The 14,570-nt window shown below is 48.4% G+C and overlaps 1 protein-coding gene and 1 long non-coding RNA gene across 2 annotated transcripts; both read left to right on the top strand.

Annotated features, from left to right (window-relative positions):
* Positions 1-398: 398 nt before the first annotated feature.
* Positions 399-4,531, top strand: LOC125416559 (uncharacterized). The gene is made up of 2 exons (XR_015004095.2): positions 399-499; positions 4,035-4,531. It is a non-coding gene; the product is annotated as an uncharacterized LOC125416559 (long non-coding RNA).
* A 6,676-nt stretch (positions 4,532-11,207) lies between these two features.
* On the top strand, positions 11,208-14,319 carry Inafm2 (InaF motif containing 2). Its single transcript, XM_085696473.2, has one exon. It carries the CDS (start codon positions 11,600-11,602, stop codon positions 12,056-12,058), a length of 459 nt encoding a protein of 152 aa, XP_085552599.1. The 5' UTR covers positions 11,208-11,599; the 3' UTR covers positions 12,059-14,319.
* Positions 14,320-14,570: the final 251 nt, after the last annotated feature.

Here is a 14,570-nt window from a genome sequence, read left to right as displayed (position 1 = left end):
TGGAGATCTACCAAACTTAATTGTGTTCAGATTCCTCTAGTTCTAAAACTCTCGTTCCAGTCAGGACGTCCAATCTTGCCACCCATGTTTCCTAGAGATGGTCACCTTAGGGGTAAGGGTTTCAGATGGCAGACAGAACACGACACTTGACTCAGTATGTGTTTCTTTAGACGTGGTCACTCAGCTTATCTGCCCCTGTTTATACATCTGTGAAAAGGGCCAGCTTTCATACTCACAGTGAGAATAAGTTAGTTGATGTCTGCCTCTGAGTGGGCGTAGTGCATCACACATATGTAATGTCCTAGGTATGATTGATTGATTGATTGCTTCTGTCTTTACTCCTAATTTGGTCCACCCCCACCATTTTTTTTTTTAATGGAGCAAAACCACAGCCTCTCGTTTCAGTGACTAGCAGGAAGCCAGTGATTACAGAAATATTTCAGGAGACTGAGGACCAAACGCAGCCTACTTTGGTGGAGCAACAGCCCAAAGCCACAAGGTAAGATGCAAGGGTTTCACGGAGAGAGATTCAGGCTTGACTCCAAGACATGAGCTGTACAGGGACAGGGTGGGGAAGTGTCAGCTTAGCAGAAGCATGTGTGAATAAAACAGGGATTTTGCTGACAGCCAGCTCCATCTGAGTCAAAAGACAGAGCTGCCAATAAAATCGGCCACTCTTGAGTTGCCGGATTGACGCTGACTCTGAGCCTAGTGGGTATCCGTCTTGAAATTCCACCAGTCCACCAGAATCACCGGCCAATGCTGCACATTCCTGCCGCACCCCGATCCTTGGGATCAGGATCTCGAAAGAAAGGAGAGGGCACAGCAGTTAGGGAGCTGAGATGTCTTCGGTGCAGGAGCAGGAAAGTGCCCTAGAACCGAGGAAGACTTTGCTCGTTCTCACGCTCTGCATTATGGACCACATCTGATAATAGCAGAAATCACCAGAAAGGCGATATCAGGCCCATTTCCGTCTAAGTTGTTTTACTGCAGGAAAGGCATAACCTGGAGAGCATTTGGTAAATATCAGCCAGGATGTAGGATGCACGCAGCCTTTTGTTGGGCCAGTATGGAACTGCCAGGAGAGAAACCACAAGTGCCTAGAAGCTCCGCCTTCATATGGGCGAGCCTTATTCTCTGGGTCCCAAAGCCCAGAACTGGACATGAACTTTGGGGTTGGGAGTGTATGGGGGTGTGCTTCCAGAGAAAACATTTCTGACATGAGAAACAAGTAAGGACGAGACAGAGAAAGACATGATCAATGGCATGGTCAGAACCCGGAATGCCTCCCTAGGGGTGTGCTGGTCTGAATGAGATTGGCCCCTGTGGGTTCATTTGCCTGCTTGGGCCTCAGTTGGCAAGCTATTTGGAAGTATTGAGAGGTGTGGCCCGGTTGGAGTAGGTGTGTGACTGGGGGTGGGCTTTAAGATTTCCAAAGCCCATGCCAGGTCCTAAAGACAAGATCGAGGGTCCATCTGCGGTGTCTCTGCAAAGCTCAGAACTATGCCCTTTACAGAGTAAGTTCCTTCTACCAGAACCGACTCCTTCACAGTGTTGGTTTTTTCTCTGGGAAACTGAGCTGTAGGTCCCACTACCGCAGTTAGACCGTGTTATTACAAAGGTGTTTGTTATCCATCCCCGAACGTTAGTGCCCATTTTGAGTCTTTTTACCTTTGATGTGTACTGCCGCTGGTCTAGGGGGGTTATTGTTCCAACCATGCTTCTATACATGCCTGTTTTCCATCAAAATCAGGTAAGGAAGCATCAGGAGACACCCCAGTGGACCCCCTAGATACCAAATACAGTTTCCTTCTCCATTAGATAATGGCATTCCAAAGGATGGGGGTCAGTTACCCCTGCCAGCAAGCGACTCCTGGTCTTGCTTACTGGTCACTTTGCACAAGAATTCTAGATGAAAAGCAGCACCTTTCTGGGGTTTTGTTCTGTTCCCTTGAGCAACTGTTCCACACTCTGAAACCAAGCTTTCCGAACACTGGAGTTCCTACCTAGAACTGTGGGAACACAGCAAATGACAGAAAAGTGTTCATATTTCCACCTCTGACCTCCTAAAACTTTATACTCCACATTTTTAGTCATGGCACCATATAATGGATATCAATTAGGGTGCATGCATTCCTGTATCCCAGAGGCTCCTCTTCTTAGCACCCTAACTTGAAGAGGCTAGCCCATTCTTGTCTCAGCCTGTGGCATCAGGGTGGTGAATTGTGAAATAGGCCAGAAGACCCTATAAAGTGACCTTTTCAGTGAGACCCCTTGTCAACAAGTCAACACTTTCTAAGCATCCCAGACAGCGGCCTTTCAGGTGAGAAGCCAACTCTCTCTCTCCAGGATTTATGCCAGTTCTTCTAGAACAAAACAGGTGCAGCATAATCGACTTGTTACCGTATGACAGGCTGGTCCTGGGGCTCGGGAGGTAGTAGGTCAGTGCTACTGCATGGCAGTCCACTCTGGTGAGCCATCCCGACCATCACGTACATGCCTGTGCACAGCCTCCATCTAAGCCCCCACAGCCATTATAGGACCACTCTACCATATATGCAGGCCATTCTATCTGCTTGGTTGTGGAATATCTCCTTTGTGCTGGGTTCTTGTCAGTGGGCATTCACATGTGATACACAGACTTTCCCACTGTGTACCTATTGCCATAGATATGACACCTCATCATTCCCCAGGCTTTCTTGCTCTTCATCCTCATTTGCTGCAGCTTGTGAACCTGTACAGATTTTAACATTAGACCTCGTACTGGAAGGTCACGATGGTAATGCAATCTCCAGTCGGGTGTATGTTCAGTATCAAGGTGGACACTACATCTAGTAGTCAGCTTTCATGCTTGCTCCAGTACTCAAATACACACACACACACACACACACACACAACCTCTGAAGAAATAGGAAAATTACAACTGCATTGCCAGAGTGCCGTGGCCACCTTCCTCTGAGAAACGTGACCTCTAAACCAATGCGTTAGTCACTGTGATCCGGCTGCAAAAAGACACCATAACCACAGCAACTCTTCTAAAGCATTTAATTGGAGCTTGCTTACAGTTTCAGAGGCTTAGCCCATTGTCATCATGGTGGAGAGCATGGTGGCATGCAGGTAGACATGGTGCTGGAGAAGTAGCTGAGAGTTCTACACCCGAATCCAACAGGAAGAGAGAGACACCGAGCCTGTCTTGGGCTTTTGAAACCTCAAAGCCCAGCCCCCAGTGACACACTTTCTCCAACAAGGCCACACTTTTTTTTTTTTTTTTTTTTTTTTTTTTTTTTTGGTTTCGAAGACAGCGTTTTACTGTTTTTTAGCTCTGGTTGTCCTGGAACTCACTTTATAGACCAGGCTGACCTGGAACTCACAGAGATCCACCTGTTTCTGTCTCCCAAGTGCTCACCACCACCACTGTCCAGTGTCTTAATCCTTCTCAAGTTGTGCCACTTCCGGGTAACCAAGCATTCAAATATATGAGCCTATGGGTGCCAGTCTTACTCAAATCCCCACAGTCAAGTTCTAGATGTAAACATGGAATCGGGTTTAAAAACTGGACGACCTGCATAGCTTTTCATTGGAGCAGCTGCTGTCTGTCTCTTGGCCTTTCACCCATTACTTTTGTTTGAAAACGTTTATTCATGCATCTTTAGTGCATTTAGTACTTATTTTGTGCATGTGTGTGTGTGTGTGTGTGTGTGTGTGTGTGTATGTGGTTGTGGGCACCGGTGCGCGGAGGTGTGTATATGGAGGTCGGGGACAACTTGTGGGAGGGGGTTCTCTCATACTCTCCTACCAGGGATCAATCTCAGGTCATCAAGTAGCTCCGTCTTTACCTGCAGAGCCATCTCAGTGGCCCTATTGGCGTATCATGACAGTACAAAAAATGGGTCTTAAGATGACATTTTCATACATATAGATAATAAATTCTCATCATCTTCAGTCACCAGTATCCTCTTTTCCCTCCCACCCCTCTTGGTCCCCCCACTTCCCGAATATTCTCTCTTCAGCTTCCATGTCTCTTTAAAATCTAGATCTCTGATGCCTAATTTTGGTTGTCATCTTGACTGCATCTGGAACTAACTAAAAGCAAGCTGCCGGGCTCTCTGGATTTTCTGAATCAGACTATGTGGAGCAGGAAGACCTGTCCTATACCCGGGCAACACCTCTGATGGCAGAAGCTTTGCCTTGCCTGCCTGTCCTCACTCCTGCTGGCAGACCCATCTACCCTTTGCTGTGGTATCCCTTCACTGACTTTAGGACCAGCATAGCCAGAGCTTCAACACAGACTGATTATCAGCAGCTCTCCAGGGCCACAGGCATCTAGCCTGGCAGACTGAACAACCACTGGATTCTCGGCCTCAGTGTGAGGCAGCCATTGCTGGACCACCTGAACCGCATCCCAGCAAGACGATCCATTCTCTCAGTTCTGTTCTTTTAGAGAATCTTAACACAATTCCTCACGTGAAAGAAAATGTGACATTTGTCTTTGAGTTTGGTTTATTTTAATTAACGTTATGATCTCAATCCATATCCGTTTTCCAGAAAGTGACATAACTTCATTCATTCATTCATTCTTATTCTTTTTGGTTTATTAAGACAGGGTCTCACTGTATGGCTGGCCTGGAACTCACGCCGTAGACCAGGCTGGCCTGGATCTGACAGAGATCCATCTGCCTCTTCCTCCCAATGCTGGGATTAAAGATGTGCACCACCACACCCAGATACACACCCAGATAATTATTGTTACTTCTCTTGACGATGGTTATCCTTACTTGGGTAAGATAGAATGTATTTTTAGTTTGCTTTTTCCTGATGGATAAGGATAAACATCTTTTCGAATATTTTTTTTCTATTTCAATAATTTTAAAACCATTTACCTTTAAAGATTTAATTTTATGTGTATGAATGTTTGCCTAACTATACACATGTGTACTATGTGTGTGCCTGAGGTCACACAGAATACACACAAAGGCTAGAAGAGGGTGTCAAATCCCCTGGAACTGGAATAACAGTTATAACTCCATGTGGGTATTGGGGACTAAACTCAGGTTCTCTGCAAGAGCAGCAAGCATTCTTAACCACTGAACCATGTATCCAGCCCCCTTTTTTCATGTATTTATTGACTATTTGTACTTCTTTTTCCGTTTTATGCTTAGTTCATTCACCCATTTATTGATTGGATTATTAGTTCTCTTGGTGCCCAATTTTAAAAATACTTTTAAAAAATCTTATTTATTTAACATGTATGGGTATGTTGTGTACATGTGTGCCTCTGCACCACATGCATGCTTGGTGCCCTTGGAATCCTGGCACCGGAATACAGACAGGTGGTTGTGAGGGGCCATGTGGGAACTGGGAATGGAAACTGGATCCTCTGGGAAAGCAGTCAGTGCGCTTAAGCATTGAGCCATCTCTCCAGCTCCTGAATTCTTTCTATATTCTGGATAGTAAACCCCTTGTCAGATGAATAGCTGCAAAGACACCCCACTTCTGACAGTCACCTCTACACTGGCTTCTATTTCTTCTGCTGTGAAAAAGCCTTGATGGAATCCAAGATGTCAGTTGTGTTTATCTGAGCTCCCGGAGGCTGATTCAGGAGGGACTTGTCTATCCCTACATCCTGAAGTGCTCCCCTGATTCAGGAGGGACTTGTCTATCCCTACATCCTGAAGTGCTCCCCTGATTCAGGAGGGATTTGTCTATCCTACATCCTGAAGTGCTCCCCTGATTCAGGAGGGACTTGTCTATCCCTACATCCTGAAGTGCTCCCCTGATTCAGGAGGGACTTGTCTATCCCTACATCCTGAAGTACTCCCCTGATTCAGGAGGGACTTGTCTATCCTACATTCTGAAGTGCTCCCCTAATTCAGGAGGGACTTGTCTATCCCTACATCCTGAAGTGGTCCAAATTTTCCAGTCTTACCGTAAGTTCTTAGACTTTTTCAGAGATTTCACAAGGACAAAATTATTTTCTTAATGCCAAGATGTTCATTTGCCTTTAAAACTGCATTGCCATTTGCACAGAGATGCAAAGTGGTAGTACATACTCTTTTGGCATCTTTAAACAACAAGGACAACAAGGAAATGGCACCAAATGGAACTAAATGGAATGCCAGTGATAAATTACTAAGTTAAAGAAAGAAAAGGAAGGAAAAGCCAGTTTTACTTTAGAATGTACTCCACAAAGCAATAGCCGCTGTTGGGTTAAACTAAGTCATGACACTTTTCACGCATCTCTTTCTAATATTCCAGGTGACTGATGTAAAGGTCTCTACCGCACGAGAGCATAACTGTCCTTTGGGGGAAGTCACTCAAGTGAACTGAACTATCCACCTTCTCTCTTGAGGAATAACTGACAGAAAGTGATTGTCAGCCAGACTTGACTACTTGGCAGATGTTTCCTCAAATGTGAACCAAGTGTCCCTGTCACTTGGAGGAAAACTGACATCCATTACTAAGGATAAAAACCTGAACTTTCAAGTAAAAATAGGATTTAGGATAACCTGTATGCACCATATTATGACCTTGACTGATTTCCAAGAGGTTAAACTGTTTCTGGTATTACTAAATATGATTTATATATTGCATAATTAAATGTTCTAATGTTTGAAAATACACATACATCAGTAAATCAACATTTCCTAATAGCCAAAGCAGAATGTTACAAAGTAATACATAGGTAAAAGTGCCATTTCAAGAGCAAGGTGGACAATGACTTTAGTGTCAAGTACCAAAATTTCACTAATATTTTTTTTGGGGCGGGGACAGGGTTTCTCTGTGTAGCCCTGGCTGTCCTGGAACTTTTTCTATAGACCAGGCTGGCCCCAACTCAGAGATCCACCCGCTTCTGCCTCCCAAGTGCTGGGATTAAAGGCGTGTGCCACCACCACTAAGCTAGTAACGTTTTATAGTCTGCATTGCAACCTCCATTTAGTACTCGTTGAGATTTGGTGTAGTACAAAAAATAGCCACACTGATCTGAAAGACTACTAAAACACTCATCTATTTTCCAACCACATATCTACACGATGCCAGATTTTCTTTATATATTTTGACCGAAGGAACACAGTGCCAGCAAAAGTAAGACTCCAGCTGTCTTCCATAAAGCAACATTCAAGGGAGTTGTAAAAATGTGAAACTGGCCAGGCATAGTGGCACATGTCTTTAATTACAACACTGGGGAGGCAGAGACAAGCAGATCTCTAGAGTTCAAGGCCAACCTGGTCTACAGAGCGAGTTTCTAGAAAGCCGGGGCTACACAGTGAGACGCTGCCTCAAAAACAAACAAACAAACAACAACAACAAACAGTGACCCTAAGTCAGGTATAGCAGCATTCATCTGCAATCCCAGCATTCTGAGGCTGAAGCAGTGAGTCCAAGGAGAGCCTTTGCCACTTAGAAAGTAAATAAGTAAAGCCAAGCCACTTTTTAAAAACTATTTTCAAAATAAATATACTTATTTTCATAAAAATATGCTCTTTGTTAACATGCAATGGAATTATAATGTTCTAATAAAATATTACTTTATAAATTCCTGCCTTCTTTTTAATGTGGCAATATATCAATAACTATAACACACACAAACGAAAGTTTTTTGTTTGTTTGTTTGTTTATTTATTCATTTATTATGTATTGTATGTCTGCAGGCCAGAAGAGGGCACCAGACCTCATTACAGATGATTGTGAGTCACCATGTGGTTGCTGGGAATTGAACTCAGGACCTTTGAAAGAGCAGGCGATGCTCTTAACCTCTGAGCCATCTCTCCAGTCCCGAAAGTTTTTTGTTGACCTCAATTTTTTTATATCTGTCTCGTGTTGCCAAGACTGGTCTTGAACTCCTGGCCTGAAATGATTTCCCCCAGGTAGGTTGGGACCACATGATTGTGCTATCAAGACTAGCTCTGGAAACCTGAAGCTAAAACGTTTGAGAACCCCTGGCACAGGTGAGCCAATGTACCATTGTGAGCTGCCCAGCTAGCTCGCCCGAGAAATACTGTAGCATCAACCTGTTCCAGAGATCTACCTTCCTGAACCCCCACAGGATGCTGTTCGTATTCGCTGTGTCAACAACTGGCTTCTGTTATCTCCCAGAGTTATTCTGGAAGGGCCTTCTGCTGGCCTACAGAGGACAGCCTGCACTGAGAAGCTCCACGATACTGGCATCCTCTCCACCAGACATTCTTGTTGCTTTGATACCTAAGTATTGTCTGAGTCTTCTTGCCAAACTTAAATAGGTTCCTAGCCATACATATAACACTCAATGTAGCATCCCCCGCTCTCATTTTTGTCCTGTTTGTTTTTGTTTTTCTTTTTGAAACATTCTTCCATGGCAGTTCTGACATTCCATTTTATTTCTGGTGTTTCGCCAGTCTCCCAAGGTCTTTGTCAGGGTCTAAAATCCTGCCTTATAGGACAGTGTTTCCATAACAATAGACTGATTCCATACTGTGTTTAGCCCTTCCCACACCCCACTGACCTCTGACCTACAGGTCTGTCTCTGGCTCCTGCCAGTACACGTTGATTTCACTCCACTTATTAGTCTTGTAGGTGGGGAGATAGGCAACTTCCTTTGGTGCCTTCCTAGGGACAATTCCCAGGGACAGACAGCAGCAGGGAGCCATTTACGGCCAATGCCAGCCGGAGGAATGAGTGTGCCCATCCCATGGGCAACCTGGCTGGTGTGTCACAAAATCCACTACCAAGACAAGGTTTGGCTGTGCTGCCAAGTGGAGAGGAGCAGGGATCAAGCACCCAAGCCCTGGCTGGAGACAGGAAGATGGGTTTTAATTGAATTCTAGTTCTGTGACCTTGGGTAAGTGCCTTAACCCTTTCAAAGCAGTTCCTTCTACAAAATGGAGATAGATGGTAACTACCTGATAAATTGGAAATGCTTCCTCTCAACACAGTGTCTGTTACATTCAGGGCCATAGTTCCTGCTGCTGCTTGGATTGCTTCCCCTGAGGTTGATTGGGCTTCTTCAGGGAGCAGACAATGCGACTGGCAGCAGAGACAGTCATTGAGCTGACGCTGCAGAGACTCCACGGAGATGATGTACAAGAGACTCCAGGGTGATTGAGGATACTCACCAAAGATGGCCTTTTGGGTCCCTTCTGTCCCCAAACTTGCCTTGGTTCTTGAGTTCCTGCCTAACCTTGGTGGGGGAGAAGCACTTAGAAAAGCATATTCACTTTCAGGCCACTAGGGGGCCATTTAGCTGCCGGCAACAGGAATACACTAATGGTTTCTTAATGGCTCAGGCACCAGGGAGATCAGGCTCAATTATATCTGAAAGCATTTTGAGTTCCAGGGGTAAAAGACACTATGTAAATCTAGATAATAAATAGTTCTTATTGACGACAGGTTAAAGAATCTGGCACCGTTTCATTTGGGGAAAAATAGGGAGAGGAATTGAATAAAGGCTTCAAGTACATCATTGTTTAGAAGGAAAAAAAAGAGTGACATGTTGTTTTCTTACTCTGCTGGGAAGCAAGGGAAAAAAAGGAAGTGTAATTCGCAACAGAAATATGGAGAAACAATATGGAACACATTCCAGGAAGTGGATCAAAGGGGCTCCATAGGCGTCTTATGTGGGATCTTAAAGCATGATTCACCTTGGGATGGTGGTATGATCAATCCTGCCAGGAAGGTCGGAGAACCACAGAGAAAAGAGAAAACAACATTTGATGATAGTTCGTGGATGTTAACTCTATAGACCACCTTCAAGGCCAGCTCTGGCTGCCCCGGGAGCAGGGTAGGGAAGAAAAACTCTCTGGCGCACTTTCTCTCTCTCTCTCTCTCTCTCTCTCTCTCTCTCACACACACACACACACACACACACACCACGTATCAATCCATAGAAGCCAATAAACACTCCAAACACCCACCGTCCTTGTCATTTCTCAGAAAATAAAGGGCACACTTTTCCTTGAAACAGCGTAAGTTGGGCCGTTTGGCTAATGGCACAGCCCCATCTGAGTCTCCATCAGGACTGGATTAGAAGCTTGTGCCAGCATCCCACTAGTAGCTGCTTCTGTGCCTAGGGATAAGGCTTGGGTAAGGAACGTCAAAGTCAAAGGCTTCCCACAGGGTCAGAAGCCAGCCAGGCCCTCCTTCGCAGAGGCCACAGAGAAGGTACCCCCACACCCATTTCATCGGGACCATTGTCCTCCCTCCCATACAAACCGACAGTTCTCTCAGCCTTTCAGACACCTAGGCCGCTCACAAAGACAGTTTGGGGAAGACAGAAAGATTCAAGTGGAGGCCCCCCAATATCACAGTGAATCCCACAGAGAGGAAATAGGAAGGAAAGAAGCAAAGAGGAGGTAAAGGTGGTCACTGACAGTCCCTGCATGCAGAGGGTTGAAGGCACCCAAAGGGCCAGAAGAACAAAAGTCTAGAGCCTGGTAGGACAAACCTCAAATGGGAAAAGCCAATTCTCTAGATCCTGGGACTGGAAAAAGAAAAAGAATGAAAACGCCAGGAGATGCTGTCCACCAGCTCAGTGCAGCCCCAGGTGCACAATTCAAGGACAGCCCTGGGAATCAGAAGATCTGAATAGGACTTGAGACCTGTTGTGAGACGAGATTAAGGTGGCAGGCGAATCTAGGGAACAAACTTTCGCTCTGTCCCTGAGTCTCAAGACAAACTGACTCAGGGGTCCTAAGAGGACCCAAATAGGCAAGATTCGTGTAGTCTCAAAGTCCAGCACATCAGGAGAAAAGAATCGCGACAGGCAGCGGTTACGGTGTAAGCGCCGGGTTTCCAGACCTGAACCAGGCTCTTGGGGTGAAGGGGTCTGGGACACTACTACACCCGCTCCGGGTGAGCTAGTCGGAGATCAAGAGCTTGGTGTCTGCCCCACTTCGGAAGCCTAAAGGACCGGGGCCTTCTTGGCCCTACCACCTCCCAGCCTGGGGCGACCTGGGGAGCAGTCTGAGCTGACAGCTCTCCGCCCAGCTCGCCCTACCCTCCACCTCCCAGTTCAGCACTCTCTCCAGCACAACACCGTTTCCCCCTTTAAAGAAGCGCCCGTCGCCCCTTTAAGGCCCAGCCTCCCTTAACTCTCTCTTAACTGGGCGTCCCCACGGGGCCCGCGACGCCCCGCTGCAGCCGCCTCCCCGAGCGGCACTTCCGGGCCTCGGCATCGCCCTTTTAAGAGGCAGCCCCCCCGGGCAGCGAGAGGCCCCGCCCCCTGCACCGGCGCGCCCCGCGGGGGAGCCGGGCTGGAGCCGGAGCGCGCGGTACGCGCGGCCACTGGAGACCAGGCGGCCGGCGGCCGAGCAGGCGGCGACAGCGGATGGGGACTCGGAGTCGGGCGGCTGTGGCTGTGGCGGCGGCCGGGAAGCAGCTGGCGGGCCGGCGGCGGCGGCGGCGCTGGCGGCGGTGACGGGCCCCGGCGGCGGCGGCGGCAGCAGCAGCAGCAGCAGCAGCAGCGACGCGGTGGCGGGCTGCGGGCGGGCGGCGTGAGGAGCGGCGGCGGAGCGCGGGGCCGCCGGGAAGCTAGGGCGCCGGGACGCCCCCTACTCAGTCCTCACAGGCCGCCAGGCCCCCTCCAGCCAGGGCCGTGGAGCACCGGGGCAAAGGCCGGGGCCCCCCCATGAAGGAGCGCGACGCGGCCCCGGCCGAGCGGGGCAAGCCGGCCACCTACACCGGGGACAAGAAGGCGAAGATGGCGGCCAAGACCAACAAGAAGTGGGTCCGGCTCGCCACGGTGTTCGCCTACGTGCTCTCCGTGTCTCTGGCCGCCATCGTACTGGCCGTCTACTACAGCCTCATCTGGCAGCCGGTGGGCGCCGGGACCTCGGGGGGAGCCGCCGGCCCGCCCCCCAGCGTCTCCAACGCCACCGGCCAGTCTGGGACTTCGGGGGCGGCGGCGGGGTCCAACACCACCAGGTCGTCCCGCCGTGAGGCGCCACGCGACGCTCCCCCACTGCAGGCGGAGAGGCCGGCGCCCCCGGAGCCCGCTGCAGACAGCCCCCTAGCCGGGCCGCTCGAGCGGCCGCGGGGGCCGGACGAGGACGAAGAGGAAGCGGCCGCGGCGCCCCGGAGTCGTTGAACCTCTCCGCGTTGGGGGCGGTCGGGAATCTTCGTCCCCCAAGCCCACAGGCTGGACCTTGCAGCAGGACCGGCTCCGGAGCCCTCCGGAGTGATCCCTACGCGAGCGAACGCCCCCACACACCTCAGAGGTCGCCAGCTCGCCCCGGGAGCGGGTAACGCACAACCAGATCTTCAGCCAAGGGACCACGATTCGCCGGGGACTCGGGGTTTGATCTTCCCAGCCCGTGCTGCGCCAGGGCCCTGAGCCATAAGGGGAGCTGGGGGTGGGGGGGTGGGGAGAGAGAGCCTAGCACTCAGCCCTTCTGCGCCGCTAGCTCTGGTGTATCCTAAAACAGCTCGGGCGCCCCATCCCCAAGACTCAGGGGAGGGGAGAGAGTTGTGTAGGGGCTCTTTTTTAATAAGCTGACGCTCTCCAAAAGGAGAGCACCAAAAGTAGCGGAGCTCAGGTACGTCAACCTAGTTGCAGTGGCCAGACATGCGTTTAATTTATAGATCCCTGTATATAGCTGTTGACATATGCACTAGAAGCTATAATCACATAGAATTCTATGTATTCCCCCACACCCTGGGTAGCTACTGAATGGTGGGGTCCGGCAAGGGCTCTTTGCTTGGCCTCCAAACTGCACTTAGTCAGAAGGGCACAAACACAGCTTTTTTTTTTTTTCCATCACCCACTCTTTCACCTGTTCCCTGCCTGTTTCAGAAAGATAAGTTCCTGACGTTCTTACACAAGAGTATAATCGTTCTCAGACAGTGGAAAAACCTCAGTAGTAGAAACAGTTTAGAGAGGGTGGGGAATGTGCTGATCCCCCTCCCGTTCCCATCCTAGGGCTCCCACCAAAGTGGCTTCCTGTTGCAGCCCCGGGTGTCTGGATGTATGCCAGGGGCAATGGAGAAGGAGTAAGCGCTGTGTTTAGCTCAGTCCCTTCCCTCACAGAATTCCTTTAGGAAGAGCAAGCCTTTGTAAGTACAGTGATTGGCAAGTGTTTTCTCTTATTCCTTTTCTGGCTCCTCCGTTATCTTATCTGGTTCCAGATCTTGTCTTATTTAATTTCTTGCCCTTCTAGATCTTGTCTTACTCATTTTTTTTTTTTTTGCATTTTCTATTTTCTGAGCCTGAAACAACACAGCATCTTGCCGTTAGGACAAAATCAGTTTCGAAGCCCAAGCTTTGATGTGCCCTGGTTTTGAGTGACTTTATAGGACTCAAGCTTGGGAGTGCGCTAAGATAGCCAGTGAAGGGACCAGCCATGGGAAGGTTGAATTTGGCACCTTGTCTTTCTCATTCCTGATAAGCTCCCACTTAAATGCAGCAAGTTTTCTAGAGGTGGTGACAGATATCAAGGGATACACACACACACACACACACACACACACACACACACACACACACACACACACACACACAGAGCTCCAGGGCAGCAAGAATTATACTTCTTAGGTTTGGATTCCATTTCCTCTGCCACTTGCTTTTAGGCAATTGAGTGTGGGTAGTGACAGAGATCTAACCCCTTAGTGTTTCCTTTTTGGGAAATGAGCTACTTAAAAAAGAAACCAACAGGAACCCTGCCCACCTTAGTCCTGAATTGTCTATCCAGTTTTCTGGCCTACCTTGTAGTAGTTAGCTCTGATTCAGGTTTACAGGACAACAATCTTGATTTAAGCCATGTCCTGTCCTGGGCAAGAAAGTAGCTCCTAAGCTGGCGGCCTCCCTGCAGGCTGCCAACACCCCAAGGTGTCTGGGCTTGGAGATTTCTTCACAACCGACTAGGACTACGGTCGCTAGGAGGCCCATGGGGACTTTTTAAATTTTTGACGAGAGACTGGGGGGAAGAAACATAAAATGCCACTTTATAACTTCAATAATAGCCTGTAATTTATATTTATGGTGTGAATTTTTAGTCCTATATTTTAATAATTTGTAAATTGATCTCTTATTCCAAGAATCCTCGGGACTCATGGGAGAATATCTGGGAGTTCATTCCTCCTACCCTTGTGACCCTGCTTTCTGGACTGTTTAAATCCACTTTGGGATGAATCAGAGTCCAGCAAGACCTCTCGTGGTCCAGCTGGCCTCCCGACTCTCCAAAGCCTTCACTGGAATTGGGACATTTTCTCCAGCCCTAGCTGTGAACATGACCAGAGACATTATTTATAATTCAGCCATTCAAGATATACCTGTACTTTAAAAGTCCTGTATATTTTTTAAAAGTTTTATTTTTCAGGTGAACAAAAATACATTCTAAGAACTCTGCCTAAGCCTGTGTCAGTTGATCTTTCTCTTACTGATTTCATGGAGAAGAAGTAGAGGTGGTCTCAGCCGCCCTGGGTAGGTGGTGATGAATAGGTTCTCAGTGCCAGCAGCTGAGCAGATTAGAGGAGGGTGGCAGGGTCCATCTTAGTCAGGTAGCCGTCGTGGGGTGGGTAGAGGATGCCAGCTTCTGCTAGCAGGGGCGGGGGGGGGCAGACAAAGTTCTCCCCCATGGTACTCTTAAGCAGATGCCCATCAA

Source organism: Myodes glareolus, chromosome 10 (genome assembly GCF_982192425.1).
Source record: "Myodes glareolus chromosome 10, mMyoGla1.1, whole genome shotgun sequence".
Lineage (NCBI taxonomy): Eukaryota > Metazoa > Chordata > Mammalia > Rodentia > Cricetidae > Myodes > Myodes glareolus.
Note: the sequence above shows the minus strand (reverse complement) of the source record. Positions and strands in the feature narration are given on the sequence as shown.

What these genes read in the sequence shown, in the direction of transcription:
- Inafm2 (XM_085696473.2), top strand. Translation starts at nt 11,600, where the DNA reads ATGAAGGAGCGCGACGCGGCCCCGGCCGAGCGGGGCAAGCCGGCCACC.